The 17,733-nt window shown below is 29.2% G+C and overlaps 3 protein-coding genes across 3 annotated transcripts in view; 1 reads left to right on the top strand and 2 right to left on the bottom strand.

Moving 5' to 3' along the window:
- Window positions 1-3,934: 3,934 nt before the first annotated feature.
- LOC110429102 (uncharacterized) lies at window positions 3,935-5,152 on the bottom strand. The gene has a single exon (XM_021444989.2). The coding sequence runs from the start codon at window positions 5,068-5,070 to the stop codon at window positions 4,075-4,077; it is 996 nt and encodes a 331-aa protein (XP_021300664.1). The 5' UTR covers window positions 5,071-5,152; the 3' UTR covers window positions 3,935-4,074.
- A 6,846-nt stretch (window positions 5,153-11,998) lies between these two features.
- On the top strand, window positions 11,999-17,027 carry LOC110409163 (Pectin lyase-like superfamily protein). The gene is made up of 5 exons (XM_021418425.2): window positions 11,999-12,848; window positions 13,995-14,115; window positions 15,084-15,258; window positions 15,679-15,749; window positions 15,870-17,027. Exons 1-5 carry the CDS (start codon window positions 12,396-12,398, stop codon window positions 16,496-16,498), a joined length of 1,449 nt encoding a protein of 482 aa, XP_021274100.1. The 5' UTR covers window positions 11,999-12,395; the 3' UTR covers window positions 16,499-17,027.
- Window positions 17,028-17,528: 501 nt separating this feature from the next.
- The window catches only part of PSAN (photosystem I reaction center subunit PSI-N, chloroplast, putative / PSI-N, putative (PSAN)), a 937-nt gene continuing 732 nt past the window's right edge, over window positions 17,529-17,733 (bottom strand). Inside the window, exon 3 of the mRNA XM_021418426.2 lies at window positions 17,529-17,708. Within this exon, the coding sequence (XP_021274101.1) occupies window positions 17,619-17,708 (90 nt within the window). The 3' untranslated portion in view covers window positions 17,529-17,618. The remainder of the gene's footprint in view (window positions 17,709-17,733) is intronic.

The raw sequence follows: 17,733 nt of genomic DNA, 5'->3' as shown, positions 1-17,733 counted from the left end.
ATTATTTTTATCAAATTTTTATTTATTATTTTAAGGATAAAGTTAAAAATTTAAAATTTTATATTAAAAATTATAAATTTATTTAATTTTATATTTTTATATATAAGGATAATTTTATAAATTTATACTACATTCTTAGTAAAATGCTTTTAAACCAAACTTGACAATATAATTTTCTCAACAATCACATTTATTGCAATCATCACTTTCTTATGTTATACCAAACACTACAAAGTTATCTTCTCAATAATTATATTATCAGTAATCACATACCTAATAATCACATTCCGAGTAATTACATTCTTTGCAACATTTCAAATGCAACCTCAAGAGCAGATCTTGACTCAAACAACCAAATTACAAAGATGTTTTTAATTTAATATATGATGTTATGATTTATTTTAAATTTTAAATAATTTTGATAATTAAATTGGTATCTCTTAAGTCATGATATTAAACTCATGAATTAACTTTATTTAATAATATAGATTTTAAATTTTAATTTATGTCAATGAGATCTTTTCTTAATGACAACAAGAAAATTCTAAAACTTTTAAATCTCAAATTCAAGCATTAGTATGTGTAAGTTTAATCTAATTTTAAGTTAATTTTATTAGGTTTGTTTGTTTGGTTTGTTTTTAAATTTCTTCTATAGATATACTACTTGATATATAGTGAAAATTATTTATATTTTGTTTACTTGGAGGAAAAGGTATTCAAACCTTACTCTTTAAGTAGCGGATCATATACCAACTAATAAGCTAAATACTTTGATACATAGTAAAACTTATTTGGTCATGAATGTAATATCTTCATGTAATATATAAATTCATAAGAAAATTCAATCTATTATTATTATTTTTTCAAAGATGTAATTTTTCCATTTTATTTATTTTAAAAAAATGACAGAAATTAATGATTATCTTTAATGCAATCAACAATTGTCATGTGTTCTTAATAAATAAGGTAAAATACTTAGAATTTTATAAATTTGAACTATAATTTCACACGGGTCTATTAGATTTTGAACAGTTTATCCTTAAAAAAATCTTCCATTGAACATACAGGTCCAACCATTAGTATTTTTGTTAGTTTGATGACATAGTAATATTAAAAATATAAATTTACCTTTTGTTAATTTTAAAAATTACTATTATATAAATTATATTTTTAATTTCATTTTTTTTTGTAAAAAAAATTTAGGCTTTAGGGAGCACAACACTGGCCATGGGGTGGTCGATCGACGAATGAGAGCACACTGACTGGCCACATTGTTTGAGAGAAAAAAAATAAAGAACAAATGGTATTTTAGTTCTTTTTTATTTTCTGTTAACGGTATTTGCACTTTTGAGTTTCATATTTATTTTGAAAATTAATAGATTAACGTGAAATTTTAATTAAAATTTAAAAGTTTAGGTATTTTACCTTAATAAATATAGATTGGAATCCATTCATCCTATTAAGGTAAGTATTAACTATTTATCATTATTTTTTTAAAATTAATAAAATTGAAAATCTTGCATCAAATCTTTAAAGTAATATTAAGTTGAACTTTGAAAAAAAATTGATATGATATTTGAAAAAAAATTAAAATTATTTAATAAAATTTAAATAAATCATTATTCATTTAATCAAATTCTTTTACTTCATTTTGAATAAAAAAAACCCTCATGATTAGTGGTTGATAATTGTTTATAATCAAAATGTCATTTATCATTTTCTGTTCACATGATACTATATAAAAGATGAAAATGTCATGATCATATCATTATTTATTATAACCATGGATAGAGCCTCCTGAAGGAATGAAGAGCCATGGGCCCCAAAAATTTTAAAAATTTCTTTCATAATTTATAAAATTTAATTTTTTAATAAATTCTCCCAATAGCTCGCTTCAAAATAATTTTTTATTTAATAATTAATACAAATAGAGGATAACAAAATGATTCCATTTGTCTAACTCAATTTTAAAATTCTTTTTTGATTTGTTTCTTTCAATTTATATTATTTTGTTTATTTTTATATATTTTTTTCTATTCTATTTATTCATATGTTCTAAAACTCTATAAATTTTCTTTTACAAATTTCTACGAACCATCAACCATATTTTTTTTAATTTTGTTATATGTAGGTTCTATCTTCTACTTATCATATTCTTTTTTCTGTTATATAGATTTTATGTTTTATGATTTTAATATTTAAAAATTAATAAATTATTATGTAATTCTCAAATATAAGTTACAATGTTACACTATTACTTAAAATTTCATTAATATATCATTTTTTATTCAAAATAACCAATACATTCTGACATGTTTGTTTGTAAACTTTAAGTAACAAGGATATACATACAAATTGATAAAAAAATATTTTGATTTCTTTCAATACAACTTTATTTATTATATATATATTTTTAATGACTTGCAAAATAATTTTTTTATTTAATAATTATTTTTATTCATCAAACCATTTGATGAAACTAGAGTCATCATGGCCAGCATATTGCTAGTTAAGCTTAATAAATAAATTATAACTTAATATATTAAGCCTATCAAATTAAAAAAATAATAATAAAAGTTAACCTATTAACCCAAACCCACTAAATTTTAGTAAAAATCTAAGTCTAACATATTATATATTAACAGTTCAACCCAATAGCCTATTATAGTATATTATATTTGAATTATTCAATTTAATAATCCAATACGTTAATTAGTAATTTAAGAAGTAAATAAAAAATAAGATGAGAGCTTTTTCTATCCATTTCGTGTAGAACACACAAAGTAAATAGGTAATTTATTTGAGTTTGAAAATTGTTTTCTTCTACTTTTGGCACAAAGAGTGAGAGTGACTCATTTCATAGTTTCATTCAGTCATATATATATACATGAAACCATCATTATCGTTAATATGCATTTTTTTGTTTGTTTAATGTTTTGCGAATTTAATTTAATTTAATTTTTTAGTTGAATAAGAATTGAATTATATATAAAGTTCTCTTTGACTGTTTAGTATCTTATTTTGTTTGACCCCCTTTAAAAATGCTCTAACTTCGCTCCTGATTATAACATATCAGTATCTAATGTCAAAGTCATCTAATATAGAATAATAAATAACATTTTGACTAATAATAATTAATCAATCATTAGTTATAAGAGTTTATTTAACTTAAAATAAAAATACAATGATTTGATTGATCATAATAAAAAAATTAAAATTTATTTAAGAATTTTTTGAAAAATTTAAAAGATATTTAGGTATTATGTAAAAAATTTTAATAAATTTCAAATATTTCAAATGAGCATTTAATGGTAGAAAAAACTCATTGGAAATTAAGAAAATGTTGAAGTGGCAATATTTTTATTTTTTGACGCTGTCTCCGAATAAAAAAAGATATAATCATCCATGACATTTTAATTTATTTATAAATCATATCATTGTGCCCATTCAAAAATAACAAAAATTAATAGTGCTCTGCAACTAACTTGATTGCTTTGCATGTCAGCATGGTTGAACATCTCTACACCTTGATTTTGAAGTGAGAAATTCTCATTTAAATAGTACTACACAAGAACTTGGTTTAACTGATATACAAATATTGGAAGAAAGCTAAGACCGCTTCGAGAATTGGTTAGGCAATAGCCATAAAAAAAGGGTCGACCAGATAAAAGTAGACATATTATTAGTGAGCATTAAATCAACATTAAAAGGAAAAATAAAGATTAATGTTCCATTTAAGAATGGTTGTAAATCACAATGTTAAATCGGGGCCTGTTAGGCTAAAAATGACTTGATGTTCATGTACAAGTGATAAGTACTTTGAAGAAATTTTGTCAAGGTACATGTAATTCATTCAATGCTGCCCTTACATGCACCAAGCTAATGCAATAGTCAAATTTTGGGGCCCATAAGATATTAATTTTAATAGAAGTAATTTATAAGTATAAATGCAGTTGTACTATCTTTCTTCCAATAATTCAACTCAAACCATTAAATTCCAACACAGAAGCTCTTTCTTAAGAAAGAGAAGTAAAACGCAAAATTTAGTTAATAAAGAACAAGTTTAAATACAATTTACACATGGAATTGCTCCAGTTGGACATCCTTGGCCTTGAGAGGAACATACTCCCCAAGATAAACCTCGAGATGATCTGCTAAAGAAGACTTGTCTATATTCTCATGGTGATAGGATTTGCAGACAAAATAGATGACTGTTTGAGCAACAAGCCCGAAGAGAATAACCTTGAAAAGCAGCAAGAAGCAAAGGATTCCAATCACAATTTTGATTTCAGTGCTCACCGGAGCAAACACCACACCACCCTCGAACAGCAACTGAATCCCAAGAAAACAAAGGACAAGCAGAAGAAACATGGCCGCTGCAACTCCGATCTTACCCTTTATCAGGGCCTTGCTCTTGATCATGGCTTTGATCCCATAAACATCTTCCAACACTGAAACAACGCTGGCCAGATGCCAAACGAGGGTGATGTAAACGAATCCTGATAAGTATAAGATGAAGAGAACAACAAAAATCACGACTCCAACGTTGCTAAGTCCTAGGAAAGCAACCGACGAGAGTAACAAGACTGCAGCAATGACGTTGTAGACCATAACAATGGTGAAACTCCAGAGAAAAGTCACAACAAGTCGTTTCCAAACCTTGGGCACAACACTCATGACCTTCTTGAAGGAGATCTCCTTGGCTGTGTAGATGCATGCAATTGTGTAAACAACAGCTGAGGTTGAGAGAAGCGAGAGGATGAGAAGGAAAGTGAAATATGCAGCTTTGAAGAGCCAAAACGCAGTCCATTCGGATGACAGTATATCAGACAGCTTGGTATACCTGGAAGACCCAACTCTGGTATAATTCAAGGCGTCCTGGTCTCTCAAGATGTTTATAAAGAGGAGCTGAGAGATTTGTATGTGAGCTAGGAAGATGAAAGAGAGAGGGAAAATAAGGGCTAGAGTTATTTGGCTGAAGATTTTTCTCCATGAAAATATGATTTTGAAGGATTCTTTCAGTATGCCAAAGAAACCCAGAAACTGAAGCTCTTCCTGCTCTCTATCCATTAGCAAGAAGATTAGTCAATTCAATCTGTTTTGCCTTTGATTCATCAAGGAATAGTTGTGTGATGGAGAGGAGAAGCTTGTGGAGTAATTATAGGATGGCGTTAGATATCAAACCAGAGTGGACCTACAAATTGTCAAATTGTCAAAATTGCCCTTCCTCTTTGTACCAAATTACCAAACTCTTCGGTGTTTTCCCTCGGATAATAAATGAATTTCTTAATGCATTTATAATTTAGAATCCCTCTGTAGATGGACAGGAAGTCAGGAACCAACAGAGAATTTAATAGCTAAAAGGATATGCATGTGGAAATTATTGGCATACTTCACATCCTTACCCCTATTCCATGAAAATGAAATGGTACCAAAAATTTCCTTAACCGTGGTAATTGTATGGGTATATTGGTAATTGTATTGCAAAGTGGGGCTTCTATTGTGGTGGGAACAAGTGAGCCTTTTTTTTTCCATGGAGGAGTGAAAAAAGCCGGCGAGGGAAAGTTCTTGGAGGGCCGAGTGAAACGTCCTTTGGATTCGAGCTCCGGTCAACTTTGCACCCACCCCCCAATTCCAAGAAACGAGCCGAGCGTATTTACTACGCCACCAGTCAAGGTCTAAGCGCAACAAATCATACCCATCGTTTCGTCAACGTCAACTAAAGCAAATCCTATTGCCATAAATGGGAAATTACATATATATATATATATATATATATTCTAGAAAAAAATAATTAATCTAATCAATTTGATGAATACAATACATTATGCTAATAATTAAAGTAATTGACAGACTAATGAAAGTGTGAGGGGACACAAAAGTTTTAACATTTTTGTTTAAATTTTAAATAGTTTATTAAAATAATTACTTTTTATTTAAATTTTTATCAATTTTTATATATATTTTTATTTTAATATAATAAGGACTCTAACAATTACTATAATTTTTTAATAATAATAAAATAACATCAAACTTTAAAAATTTCAAAAGTTTTATTCTTTTATTACATTCAATCAAATATTTATATTTTTATTTTTAACTAAATAAATTTTTATGACTAACGATTAATTAATTACCATCAATCTAAATTTCAACTATCATTTTTATATTCATGTGATATTGATATGAAAAGTAAAAATATTACGAGTTCATGTCATATAATATATCAAACCATCATTCATTAGAACTAATCAACATACCAAGTGATTACCACATGATATAGATTAATGATAAGTTACATTCATTATTTGATTTAAAATAAAACTATAATGACTTGATTAAGTTTAATAAAAGAATAAAAGCTTATTTGAAAGTTCTTAAATAGTTTAAGATTTTTTTTATATATTATACCTAATAAACCAATACATTTGATCCTTAAAAAAGGCTAATATATTTGAAATTCGATTAAAATTAGAAAGTTAATATAATTTTCAAAAAATAAGTTTTCACACCTTTCAAACCGTATTTATATATGGTATAAATATATATATATAAGCTTATGATAAAGGAAGAAGCCATCTAATTACATTTTATTTTAAAAAATATTTTATGTAACCATTAATGTCTTCTTCAAAAAATATAAATGAAGTTAAAAAATATTTTAAATTTTCATAATCTTAGTCTTACTTTTGTGTAAATTGACTTTTATACGTACATATAGATACATAGTTTTTTTTTTCCCCTTTTATGGAGGTAGATACATAGATTTCTTTGGCTAAAATTAATATAGCACATCCAACTACGTAATCAAAGCAGTTTAATCAAATCTGATTGGGCTGAAGCCTTAAAATCTAAGCTCGAATTTAAGGGCCTAGCGGGTAGTCTAGACCCGTAGAGGTAATAATTATACGACAGAGTACGAAGCAAATGATGTTCCGTCAAGAGTGAGAGACCCATTTTGTCACATATCACACATGATTGACTCAACTAGAACACATTGTACCTTGATTTTTACCGAAGGCTTTTACCATATCCCGTTTTAAAGAGCAAAAGAAGAGTCATTCTTTCCTCTTCTCTAACAGAAACCCATTTCTCCTATTATTTTCGGAATATGTCCTCCAATTCAGTGGTCGGTTCAGAAGAATTTTATGTTTGAGAAGGTTAAAATAAAAAATTTAATATTTATAAAAATAAAATTATAAAATTTTTTAAAAATTAAAATTTAAAATTTAAAAATTTTATAAAAAATTATTAAATTTAAAAATTTTATAAAAAATTATTAAATTTAAAAATTTTAAGAGGGAAGGGGACACCTACTACCCAGCCCCCCTCCGCCTCTGGTCCAGGCATATTTTCTATGAGCTCAAATCAAACTTCATAATTAACAAAAAGAGGGGGGAACAATCTACTGCACATGCTTGTAAGGTTAATGCTCTTCGGTCAACCTGGGTCTGCTTTTCTTGTTTGGTTCATTTTGCTTCTTTAGTGCTGACAAAGTTGCCCTTTTGGTTCCACATTCTTTATAATTTGATGCACATGTGTGAATGTATGTACGTCAAATTCTGCGAATGGCTAGTGGAGCTCAAAGCAATGACTTTCATTGGCCACTCCCATTTTTAATTTTAATAAAAAGTATATTTTCATTTTCTAATTAGAGCCATATAACATAAAAAAAATGACAAAAAAGGATATATTTCATTTTTAATGAGACAAAATACCTATTAAGTCTTTATATTTATGTATTGTTGTTCAATTTAATCTATATACTCTTTCTTCTAATTTATTAATTTTAAAAATTATTTTAATTTAACCTTTTCTTCTAACTATATTTAATTTTACGGTTAAAAAATGACATCAGTATTGATGCCAATGCTAACGTGACACATTTTGATGACATAATACCACATGGCACCTAACATAATGATGTGGTAATGTCATATGGTACTAATATGATGCTGTGTCAATGTTAACGTGACGTTGACATGTTGGCATGCCAATGCTTCATGGTAGATCAAAAATTTTTTAAATAAAATTTTTATTCCACATCATAGATAAAATTGAACAAAAATTTATAGTTTATGGATTAAATTGAACAAAATTAAAATATTGAGCTACTAAATTAAAAAAATATTTTAAAAATATAAATCTTTAATTAGATAATAGATATACTTATTAATAAGTCAAATATTTAAGTATCAAAGATTTATGGTATTAAAAAATATATATATATTTTCTTACTTTATTATTTGATTCTATAATATATATATTAATTTATATTTCTTGCAAAAATTAAGTTTGAATTCTCCTTTTACAAAAAAATTTTGAAAAAAATTTATACTTAAAGTCAAATTTAAATAAATAACTTGTATTTTATTGAAATAAAATAATATAAAAAGATTAAATAATTTTTTTCTTTTATTTATAGTAGTACAAAAATTTTAAATTTATTTGATTTAATTTTTAAAGCTGAACTCAAATTAGCAAAATAGGTTAATTTAGTTTTTTCTTTTAAAATAATGAAAAAAAGAGATATGGAGTTAGCGATAATTATAAAAATAATTTTTTGTTATGACTTAATTAATTTAAGTATGATAAACCTCTTATTACAACAATAGAATCTAAGCTACTGCACCTTTTTAATTTTTTATTTATTTTTTATATTTTTATTTTATTTAATATTTCAGGTTATCTTTTTAGGTGAAAATTTCTTAGATTAAAGACTGCATTTATGGTTAATAGAGTTAAATATAATTGAAAATATTTGTATAATTTTATTTTATATTTATAAAATTTTTATAGATTCAAATTAATAATTTAAATTTAAATTTAACAGAATTTGATTGTGTCATTTGAACTTAAATAAAATTATTTTTTAAAAAATTTTGAGTAAATTTAAATAAAAGTTAATTTTTTAAAATAAAACATAAATTAAGTAAGGGTTGAATAATTCTATAAGAATAAGTATTTATAAATTGTAAAAGTTTTAACTAAATCAACTTATTTTGCTAATTTAAGTTCAACTCAAGTTAAAAAATAAGTCAAATAAATTTTAAATTTTTATATTATTATAAATAGAAAAAAATAATTTATTTAATCCTTTTATATTATTTTATTCTAATATAATGTAAGTTATTCATTTAAATTTTATTTTAGATATGAAATTTTTTTGAATTTTTTTTATAGAAACATAATTTAAACTTAATTTTTTAAAAAAACATAAATTAATTTACATATTCTAAAATCAAATAATCAAGTAAGAAAAAATATATATTTTTTAACACCATAAATCTTTTACATTTAAATAGTTTGGTTTATTAATAAGTATACTTAAAGATTTATATTTTTAAAATATTTTTTTCAATTTAGTCTCTTAATATCTTAATTTTGTTCAATTTAATCACTATTTTATATTTTTGTTCAATTTAGTGACATGGCACAAAAAAATTTTTAAAAAAATATTTGATCTGTCACGTATCACTGATATGTCAGTACATCAATGCTACATCAGCATTATCACGTCATTTTTATTAGTACCACATGGCATTGTAACGTTATCACGTCAATACTATGTGATATGACACGTCATAAAAAATGTGCCATATTAGCATTGATGTTAACATTGACATCATCCTTTTAACGATAAAATTAAATACTGTTAGAGGGGGAGACTAAATTAAATTGATTCTCAATATCAATGAATTAAATTGTTTTGATTTTAAGTACAGTAGTTAAATCAAACAAAATATATAAATACATGAACTTAATAAGTATTTTGACCATTTTTAATATGAAAGACTCAAAATAATAAGAATTTAAGAGCCTCGATAAAGGATGTAATTGGATAAGTGGAGGATTATTCATCACCAAGGATCTTCAATCTGTCCGGGCAAAGACACATGGCACTAGCAATTAACGAATCATTGGTGTTCAATTTTTGTCTTTTGCAATCTTAGACACATTTTAATAGTAGCTTCCTATTCATGGAAAAGGACATTGACAGGTATATCAGCTTTACCAAAAGCCACTCAAGGAGGAGGCTCTCCCTCCCTCGCTGCCCTCGTCCCATTTCGCAATTGCAATCACCTCCCTTACCGATACATTTTTTAAACTTCACTGCAACCATCCCAGTAAATTAGCTTGGTTATAGGCTGCCTTTGATTTTGCAGTTATGCAAAATGTTTTTTTTTTGGTACATAAGAATAGGAAAGATTCGGTTTAAGACCTTAGAGTAGGAGAGTTTAACATATCGTTAATAAATAATGGATACAAATTTGTCAGATGATTATTTAAGGATGTCTTTCCTAATGGATAATGCTGAACGAAATTTGTAAGGAAATTTGCACATATGTTACGTTCTCTAAAATTATAATGAATATTTTGCAGTTATGCAAAACGTTAATATGTTTGTGAAATTTTTAAACTTGATGTATGACACGATCATCTTTATATGGTTGGTTAATTGTTTAATTTTGGTTCTTGGTGGTTTTTTCAATGTTTGTTTGGTTCGATTTTTTTAAAATTTATTTATCTCTTAAAAGTAAAAATCAAGCTAAATAAAATTTTAAAAAACTCTTAAATAAAATTTTGAAAAACTCTTAATAGCTTTTAAATTGAAAAAAAATTTAAATCAAACAAGTTCTTAATAATAATAAGTAAAAAGTGCAATTGGATATGAAGGTCAATAATATTTATAATATTAAAATTAATTAAACGTGTCACCTTTTAAGAATGACTTTAATTTATAAAGCTAGAGCAAGATTGATGTTGCGAATTTAGTGATTTGTTTATTTTTAATTAATTATTAAGGTTAGTAAAAAATTATTATGGTTTGGTTTCTAATATTTTGTGTTTTAACAATCCTTTTGAAAAGAGAAAAATAAGAAAATAAAGCTTAATTTTTTGAAAAGTCATTGAATTATTTGAAAAAATTTAAATAAATATTTATCATTCTATTACGTACAATAAATCATTATATTTTTATTTTGTATCAAATATATCTTTATATGATTAAATATAATAAAAAGTTAATTAATTATTATTAATTAAAATATCACTTGTTATTTTATAATTATATAATATTATTTAAAATATATTTATGTGAATGGTGAAATAGTACATGATCATATATTGATTAATGATAGTGAATTTTTGTAAATAATTTAATTTTTTTAAAAAATATTATATCTAAAAATAACAACCAAATTGAGTTTTATATAATTACATAAAATATAATTCAGGTAGTATTTTAATTTGGTTGATTTGAAACTCAAAATTAAAGCGGACATAACTAGTAACTTGGAAAATCGAAAAACAAACAAAAAAACAGGAGAAATTAAAAATAATAATAAGAAACAAAAAGGCAAAAGAGAAAACTAGAAGAGGAAGAGGGAAGAAAAAGGAATAATTTCAAAGCATTCTTTTTTCTCTTGTCCTTCCTCGTCCACCGAAAGGCATTTTTAACGCATGATCAATGGGGAAGAGCTTGCTAATACCCTCTTGCCGGCGATGGATCAAATCCATAATCGGGTCCCACGTGTACGATCATCATTAGCTTCTAAAAAATCCAACACAAACCCTTTTTGTGCACCGCAAACACACAGCAACAAATCCTCCTCAAGAGGGAAAACAAACAAGAAAAAGAAAAAAAAAAATTCAAAGAATCCCCGTGAAGAGCGGCGTCGTCTCTTTCACACCATCAGCGGCGAACACGCGGAAATTCTGAGTGCGTTTGCCGTTGTCTCAAGTCCGAAACCAACACTCTCTCACCACGTAGCAAGAGCAGACTTAAAATTCTACGTGGCAGTTAGTTATTGGTCCAATGTTTCATGTTATTGGCTTACTGTTATACCGAACAAAACGGATCGAAGCAAATAATATTTTAAGTTTCCAAGCTGGACCCACATTTTTGTTTATTAAGAATTAATAATTAAAATAAGAATAAAATAACAACACGCAATGCGGCAAGCGGCAAGCGGCAAATGGCAAATGGAAGTAAGGTACGTTTTAAAGTACACCGGCGGGCGCAGTATCCCTCACCTTCTTCTTTCTCACGTATGCAGGAAACAGCCTACTGTTTGTTTTTGTTTTTTTCTTTTTAACTTTTTACTTCATTTCTATTATTTTTTTAAACATTTTTTCATGCATGTAAAACCAATCAAACTTCAATTTCATCTATTTTTTTTCTTTATTAGGAAATGTTGTTTCTTTATGTTTTTTTTGGCCTTAAATATTGGTGAAGCATGAAAGGCAATCGAAATGATCAGAACCATTCAAATTCTTTTATCCAAATCTGTAATTCTTTTCAGTTACAGCAATCAAAATTCAATCTTTATTTTGTTTTCTAAACGGTGCAAACAGATTCTTTTTATTCTTCTTCTTCTTCTCCTCAAACAAAAATGGAATCTGAGAAACCAAATTTTGGTGCAATACTGGTTTACTTCTCGAAGCCATCATGGGCTTTCCTCGTTCTTCTTTTTACAGCAATAGCAATTCTCTCTCTTCAAATCTCCACAAAAACTATCCTTCCTTTTCAACTATTCCCCGTGTCCGGAGCACCGAAACAGCCCGACATCGCATCCGGTTCCGACCCCGGAAGTTGCGCCGGGATTTTCGGGGAGTTGCCCCGGAGAAAACATGTTATGTCGATAAAGGACTTCGGGGGAGTTGGCGATGGGGAAACGTCAAATACTGATGCGTTTAGGAAGGCGTTGGTTTACGTGCAGCGGTTTAGTGAGAAAGGTGGGGCTCAGCTCAATGTGCCCGAAGGGAGGTGGCTTACGGGAAGCTTTAATCTTACCAGTAATTTCACGTTGTTTCTCGAACAGGGTGCTGTTATTTTGGGCTCTCAGGTCAGAAATGCTCTGTTTGTATTAATTAATTTTGCGTTTCTCAATTTTTTTGGTTTAATTTGTTGGGTTTTATTGGATTGTCCGGAATTAAGTGGCAGACTGTTTACTATTGATAAGAGGCTGATTCAAACCTGACACATCCAAGTTGAAAGTTTTTAAGTTTTAACTGTTGGAAGCTTTGTAGTCTCCGTTTTTTTTTTTTGTCTTTTTGAAGTTGTTTAATTTCTTGGGATTAAATTGGAATCTCAAGAAATAAGTTGGCTGATAAATGTTTATTGAATGTGAGTTTCTTTGATGGTTCTCTCATTTTCTGGGGTTCGTGCTGTAAATAGGAAAACAGAGTGGGCTACTCTGTTTCCCGTGTGTAAATTGTTTCTTCTTCTCCTACAACTTTCAGTATTTTGCTCTTAGTAATCGAAGTATTCTTGCCCTCTCCCAGCTTAAAATTAGGGAAGAAAAGAACCTTGTATTAAGTGAAAAAAAAAGAAGAAGAGGAGCTTTACATAAAGTTGGGTGAAAAAAGAGGGCAGATTCTATTAGTGATTGTTTGAAACGTAGCTAGGTTTGCTCATGTCGTGTTTGCCCTGCGTGTTGATCTTTCTCATGGCGTTTTTTCTTTAGGAGAAAGAAAGTTGGTGCTGCTGATGTGCAACTTCAACTAATGGGGCCCCACTAAACATATTTCGTTTCTCATTTCAATTTAGGTTTAGCTGTTTTCTTGTGTATGATTTCATTGGTTCTATTGAAGAGAGAGAATGCCATGAATGCTTTGAGCAAATCAAGATATATTTAATTTTTGGGTTGTTTGAATCAAGATAATTGAATTAGAAACTTGTAAGTCCTACTAGCCAGTAAATGAGCAGTGTGTCATCTGGAAACAATTTTTTAATAAACTTGAGAAATACTAGTTGTTCTTTCTAATTTGTTTTGGTCATCGCATTAATTTCTTATCAACTTTTTGCTAGACATAAGTGCTATGTAGTGGTGGTGATAGGTGGCTGATCATGTTTCTATGCTTCTAGTCTTTAATTAGTAAATTTTGAAAAAAGAAATTTGTGAATGCTTGCGTTTATTTCTTTGTTTTTTTTTTTTCTAATTAGTTGCTTAAAACTGCTGGTTTTTAATTTTTGTGTTCATGAATTATAGGTCCCAGAGGAATGGCCTATTGTAGAGCCACTGCCTTCTTATGGTAGAGGGAGAGAGAGATTGGGAGGAAGACACATAAGCCTTATTCATGGAAATGGTCTTACCAATGTTGTCATCACAGGTGATTTTATTTTGATTCGTTCGGAGAACATGTTTGGAGACATTGTTATGGTGCTTTGATGATTAAAAATGGAAAGAGAAAGAAGAGTTGCTTTAACATTAGTGAGTTAAAAAATAAACCACACTTCTCTCTTTAGAAAAAAGAAAATGTTCTCATTGCCTGAGAAATCACATTGACCTTGTTGTTGTACTCAGGAGTAAATGGACTCCCCTTGAGTGCTTATAGCCATTAAATTTAGTATGGTGGACAGCCGGGAATCATTCATCGTACTCCATCATTAATATCAATAATGATGTTTCAATTTAATTTTTTCTTCATTTCTAGGATACAGTAAAAAGCACAAATTCACCTTGATAGCATTTATATGGAGAGTGAAGTAGCTCTGCATTTATCTCCTAGCATATGTAATTTTGTGTTGTTGAATTAGCTAAAGCTACCAGAATATGGCATTATGGATGAATATATTGCAGTTTGATTCCTCTGAAAGAAATTCTTTATATTTTTACTTGACCATTGGTAGAAACATTTTCTTCTTATTATAAACATTTAAATTGGGAGGATCTTAAGCAGTTCCATGAAAAAAAGAACTGTGATCTAAAAATTGTTTATGGCTGGTTCTATAGTTGCAGCCAGCCTAGGAATTTATTTCATTTTGCTTTCTCAAATTAGATTAAACTAATTAGGGCTTATAGGTGATAACAAAATGAATGCTTTTGTTATGCATGTTAGGTGTTATATTGAAAAGCTCAAAAGTATCTAAATTGACACTTTGATCTATTATTTCTACTAGTTGGTGGATTCATTTAAAAGCAGTCAAATAGCTTGATGTCTTGAGTTTCACATAGCAGCTAGCTATTTAGAAGTTTAGCATTACTATGGCAACTATTACCATGAAACTTGTCTGTGCAGCATGTCTGGCATCAGAAGGATTTCTCAAGAATGTGTGATAAGTTGTTTTGGTTTTGTAGGACAGAATGGGACAATTGATGGTCAAGGTAGGATGTGGTGGGAATTATGGTGGAACAGAACGCTAAAGCATACAAGAGGCCACCTCTTAGAACTAATGAACTCTCATAACATTCTTATCTCCAACCTAACCTTCCTCAATTCTCCATTTTGGACCATTCATCCTGTTTACTGCAGGTTTGACCTCTCTTGCTTCTTGTAGCTCATTTTATGTATTTGTTTTGTTTACTTTTCCGAGCATTAGTGTTTAGTTCTATCAAGGTAAACAGAAGTGTCAGCCTCTTTTGCTCCAGTGTGAAGATGAGATGCATGTCATGGTACTTGATAGAAGATTATTATCTCAAGATCGCTCAACTCTGAATTCTCTCTGATAATTTATACCCCAAAATTGCTTATGGGACATACTGAAAAGAACTTGAGGTTGCGTTTTGTTTCCCATTACTACTGTTTTGTATCCTAAATTTTATGGGTAATACAGGCATCGAATAACATAAAAATTATGATTAATTGGGTTGGTGAATCCTTTCTCACAGTTTTCTTTGAGATTAGCGTTATAATAGAAAGACTAACTGTTAGTTTTTCTGCTTTTTTATTCAGCAATGTTGTTATTAAGGGCATGACAATATTGGCTCCGCTTAATGCCCCAAATACAGATGGAATAGACCCAGGTATGTTAGTGCTATTCTCCATCTTCTTGTGTACTTTATTCCACATTGCATCTAACTTATAACAACTCAAACCTCATAGTGGAGGCATCTTTTCTAACATTCTCATTATAATTTGTGCAGACTCAAGTACCAATGTATGTATTGAGGACTGCTATATCGAGAGTGGAGATGATCTTGTAGCAGTGAAGAGTGGATGGGACCAGTATGGCATCACCATGGCACGACCAAGCTCAAACATTACAGTGAGGAGAATTTCAGGCACTACGCCAACTTGTTCTGGTGTTGGCATCGGTAGTGAGATGTCTGGTGGGATTTTTAATGTAACTATTGAAGATATGCATGTTTGGAATTCGGCAGCTGGAGTGCGCATAAAAACTGACAAGGGCAGAGGGGGATATATTGCAAATATCACGATAAATAATATAAAAATGGAACGAGTCAAAATACCCATTAGGTTCAGTAGAGGCTCCAATGATCACCCTGATGACGGATGGGATCGTAAAGCTATCCCTACAATAAAGGGGATATTCATCAGTAATATTTTTAGTTTGAATTCAACAAAAGCTCCGGTACTGGCTGGTGTCCAGGGTGCCTCATTTGAAGGGATATGCTTAAAGAATGTTACGCTAGTTGGCCTTGCATCAACTGCAACATGGCACTGTGAGTTTGTTTCAGGTTGTACCAGTGCTGTGTTTCCATTGCCATGTCCCCAGTTGCAGAACAATGGCTCTTCACCATGCTGCCTGTAGGCTCAATTTTGTGGTGAGTTCCTGAGTGCATATGGAAATTTTAGGTTGAAATTTCTTTTCACATGGATGCTTTGAACAAATTGGACTTTGAGGTGAATCAATTCACAACACGGTTAGTTGGCCACGGTTGTTCATATGAATTTTCCTCTCTCTCCAAGTGAGGAGATATGAAGTTAGGGTGTCAAAAGCTGCAGACTAGAGGGGCTGCTGATTGTGTTAGCATCCTGCAATTTTGTCGAAGATATAATTTACTGAGGCAGTTGGACTTGCTTGGGTGGACGATTTGGCTGGTGATAACTGGATTTTGAAGATGGCTTTTCTTTTGATATTTCATCTTATACTTTGAAAATTTATTGCTCAACAATGCTTAGGTTGTACATGAAAAGGTTCACTGATCCCGTGGAAAGAAAACCTAACATCTTTAGAGTCCTCAATAGACAGAGAACATGTACAAAGAACTCGTATAATTCATTTCAGTATTGTAAAGTTACATTCAATTGTGTTTTCACCCAATTCATTACTTGTCCTACATCTTGAATGGGTTGATTTTGTAGGTACCACGGCATGTAGGTCTTTAATGTTGGAAATCAGTGTATTTAAGCCATTATACATTTGTTAAAGGAAATTATAAAATGAAATAAACAGGGCATGTCAGAGGCACCACTGCAAAATATATGAAAGCAAGCATTATCGTGCACCAAAAGAGCAAAGCAAGATTTATCTGGAAACAGTTTACCTAGTTTCTGCAGCATTATTCTGTTTTAACATCATAAAGCAAGAACATTTTCTGGGTATTTTCCGGGTCACTGGTCCCATTTTTTATGATCAGTTGAATGGTTCTGAAGGTTAATGATAATCATGCACTTCAAAAGAGTGTATAAAACTTTGCTAACAGAAACTTCTACCCCTTTTCTCATTTAGGTTTTGAAAAACAATTTAATTTCATTTTATCTTTTGTTTCTTTCCAGTTTATTCTCTAATTATTATCTCCTGAAATCGGGATGTGAAAAAAAAAAGAAAAGAGAACAAATGGATATTAAAGTCTCTTAAATGGGAAAATTAGATACATGTTGTGCTAGAGTAGATGGTTTTAGTAAAAACAATACATATATGGATTTCTTTACCATTTCCAGAAGACATTGGAACCACACTTGTATTTGTCCTTTCCTTCACATTCCAAGTCCAAATCATCAGAGATGAATGGTACTTTCTGCATAAACAAAATAAAAAAAAAA

This window comes from Theobroma umbraticum, unplaced genomic scaffold (genome assembly GCF_002168275.2).
Source record: "Theobroma umbraticum cultivar Fairchild unplaced genomic scaffold, ASM216827v3 scaffold_44.0, whole genome shotgun sequence".
Lineage (NCBI taxonomy): Eukaryota > Viridiplantae > Streptophyta > Magnoliopsida > Malvales > Malvaceae > Theobroma > Theobroma umbraticum.
This window is presented reverse-complemented; position numbering and strand designations above follow the sequence as displayed.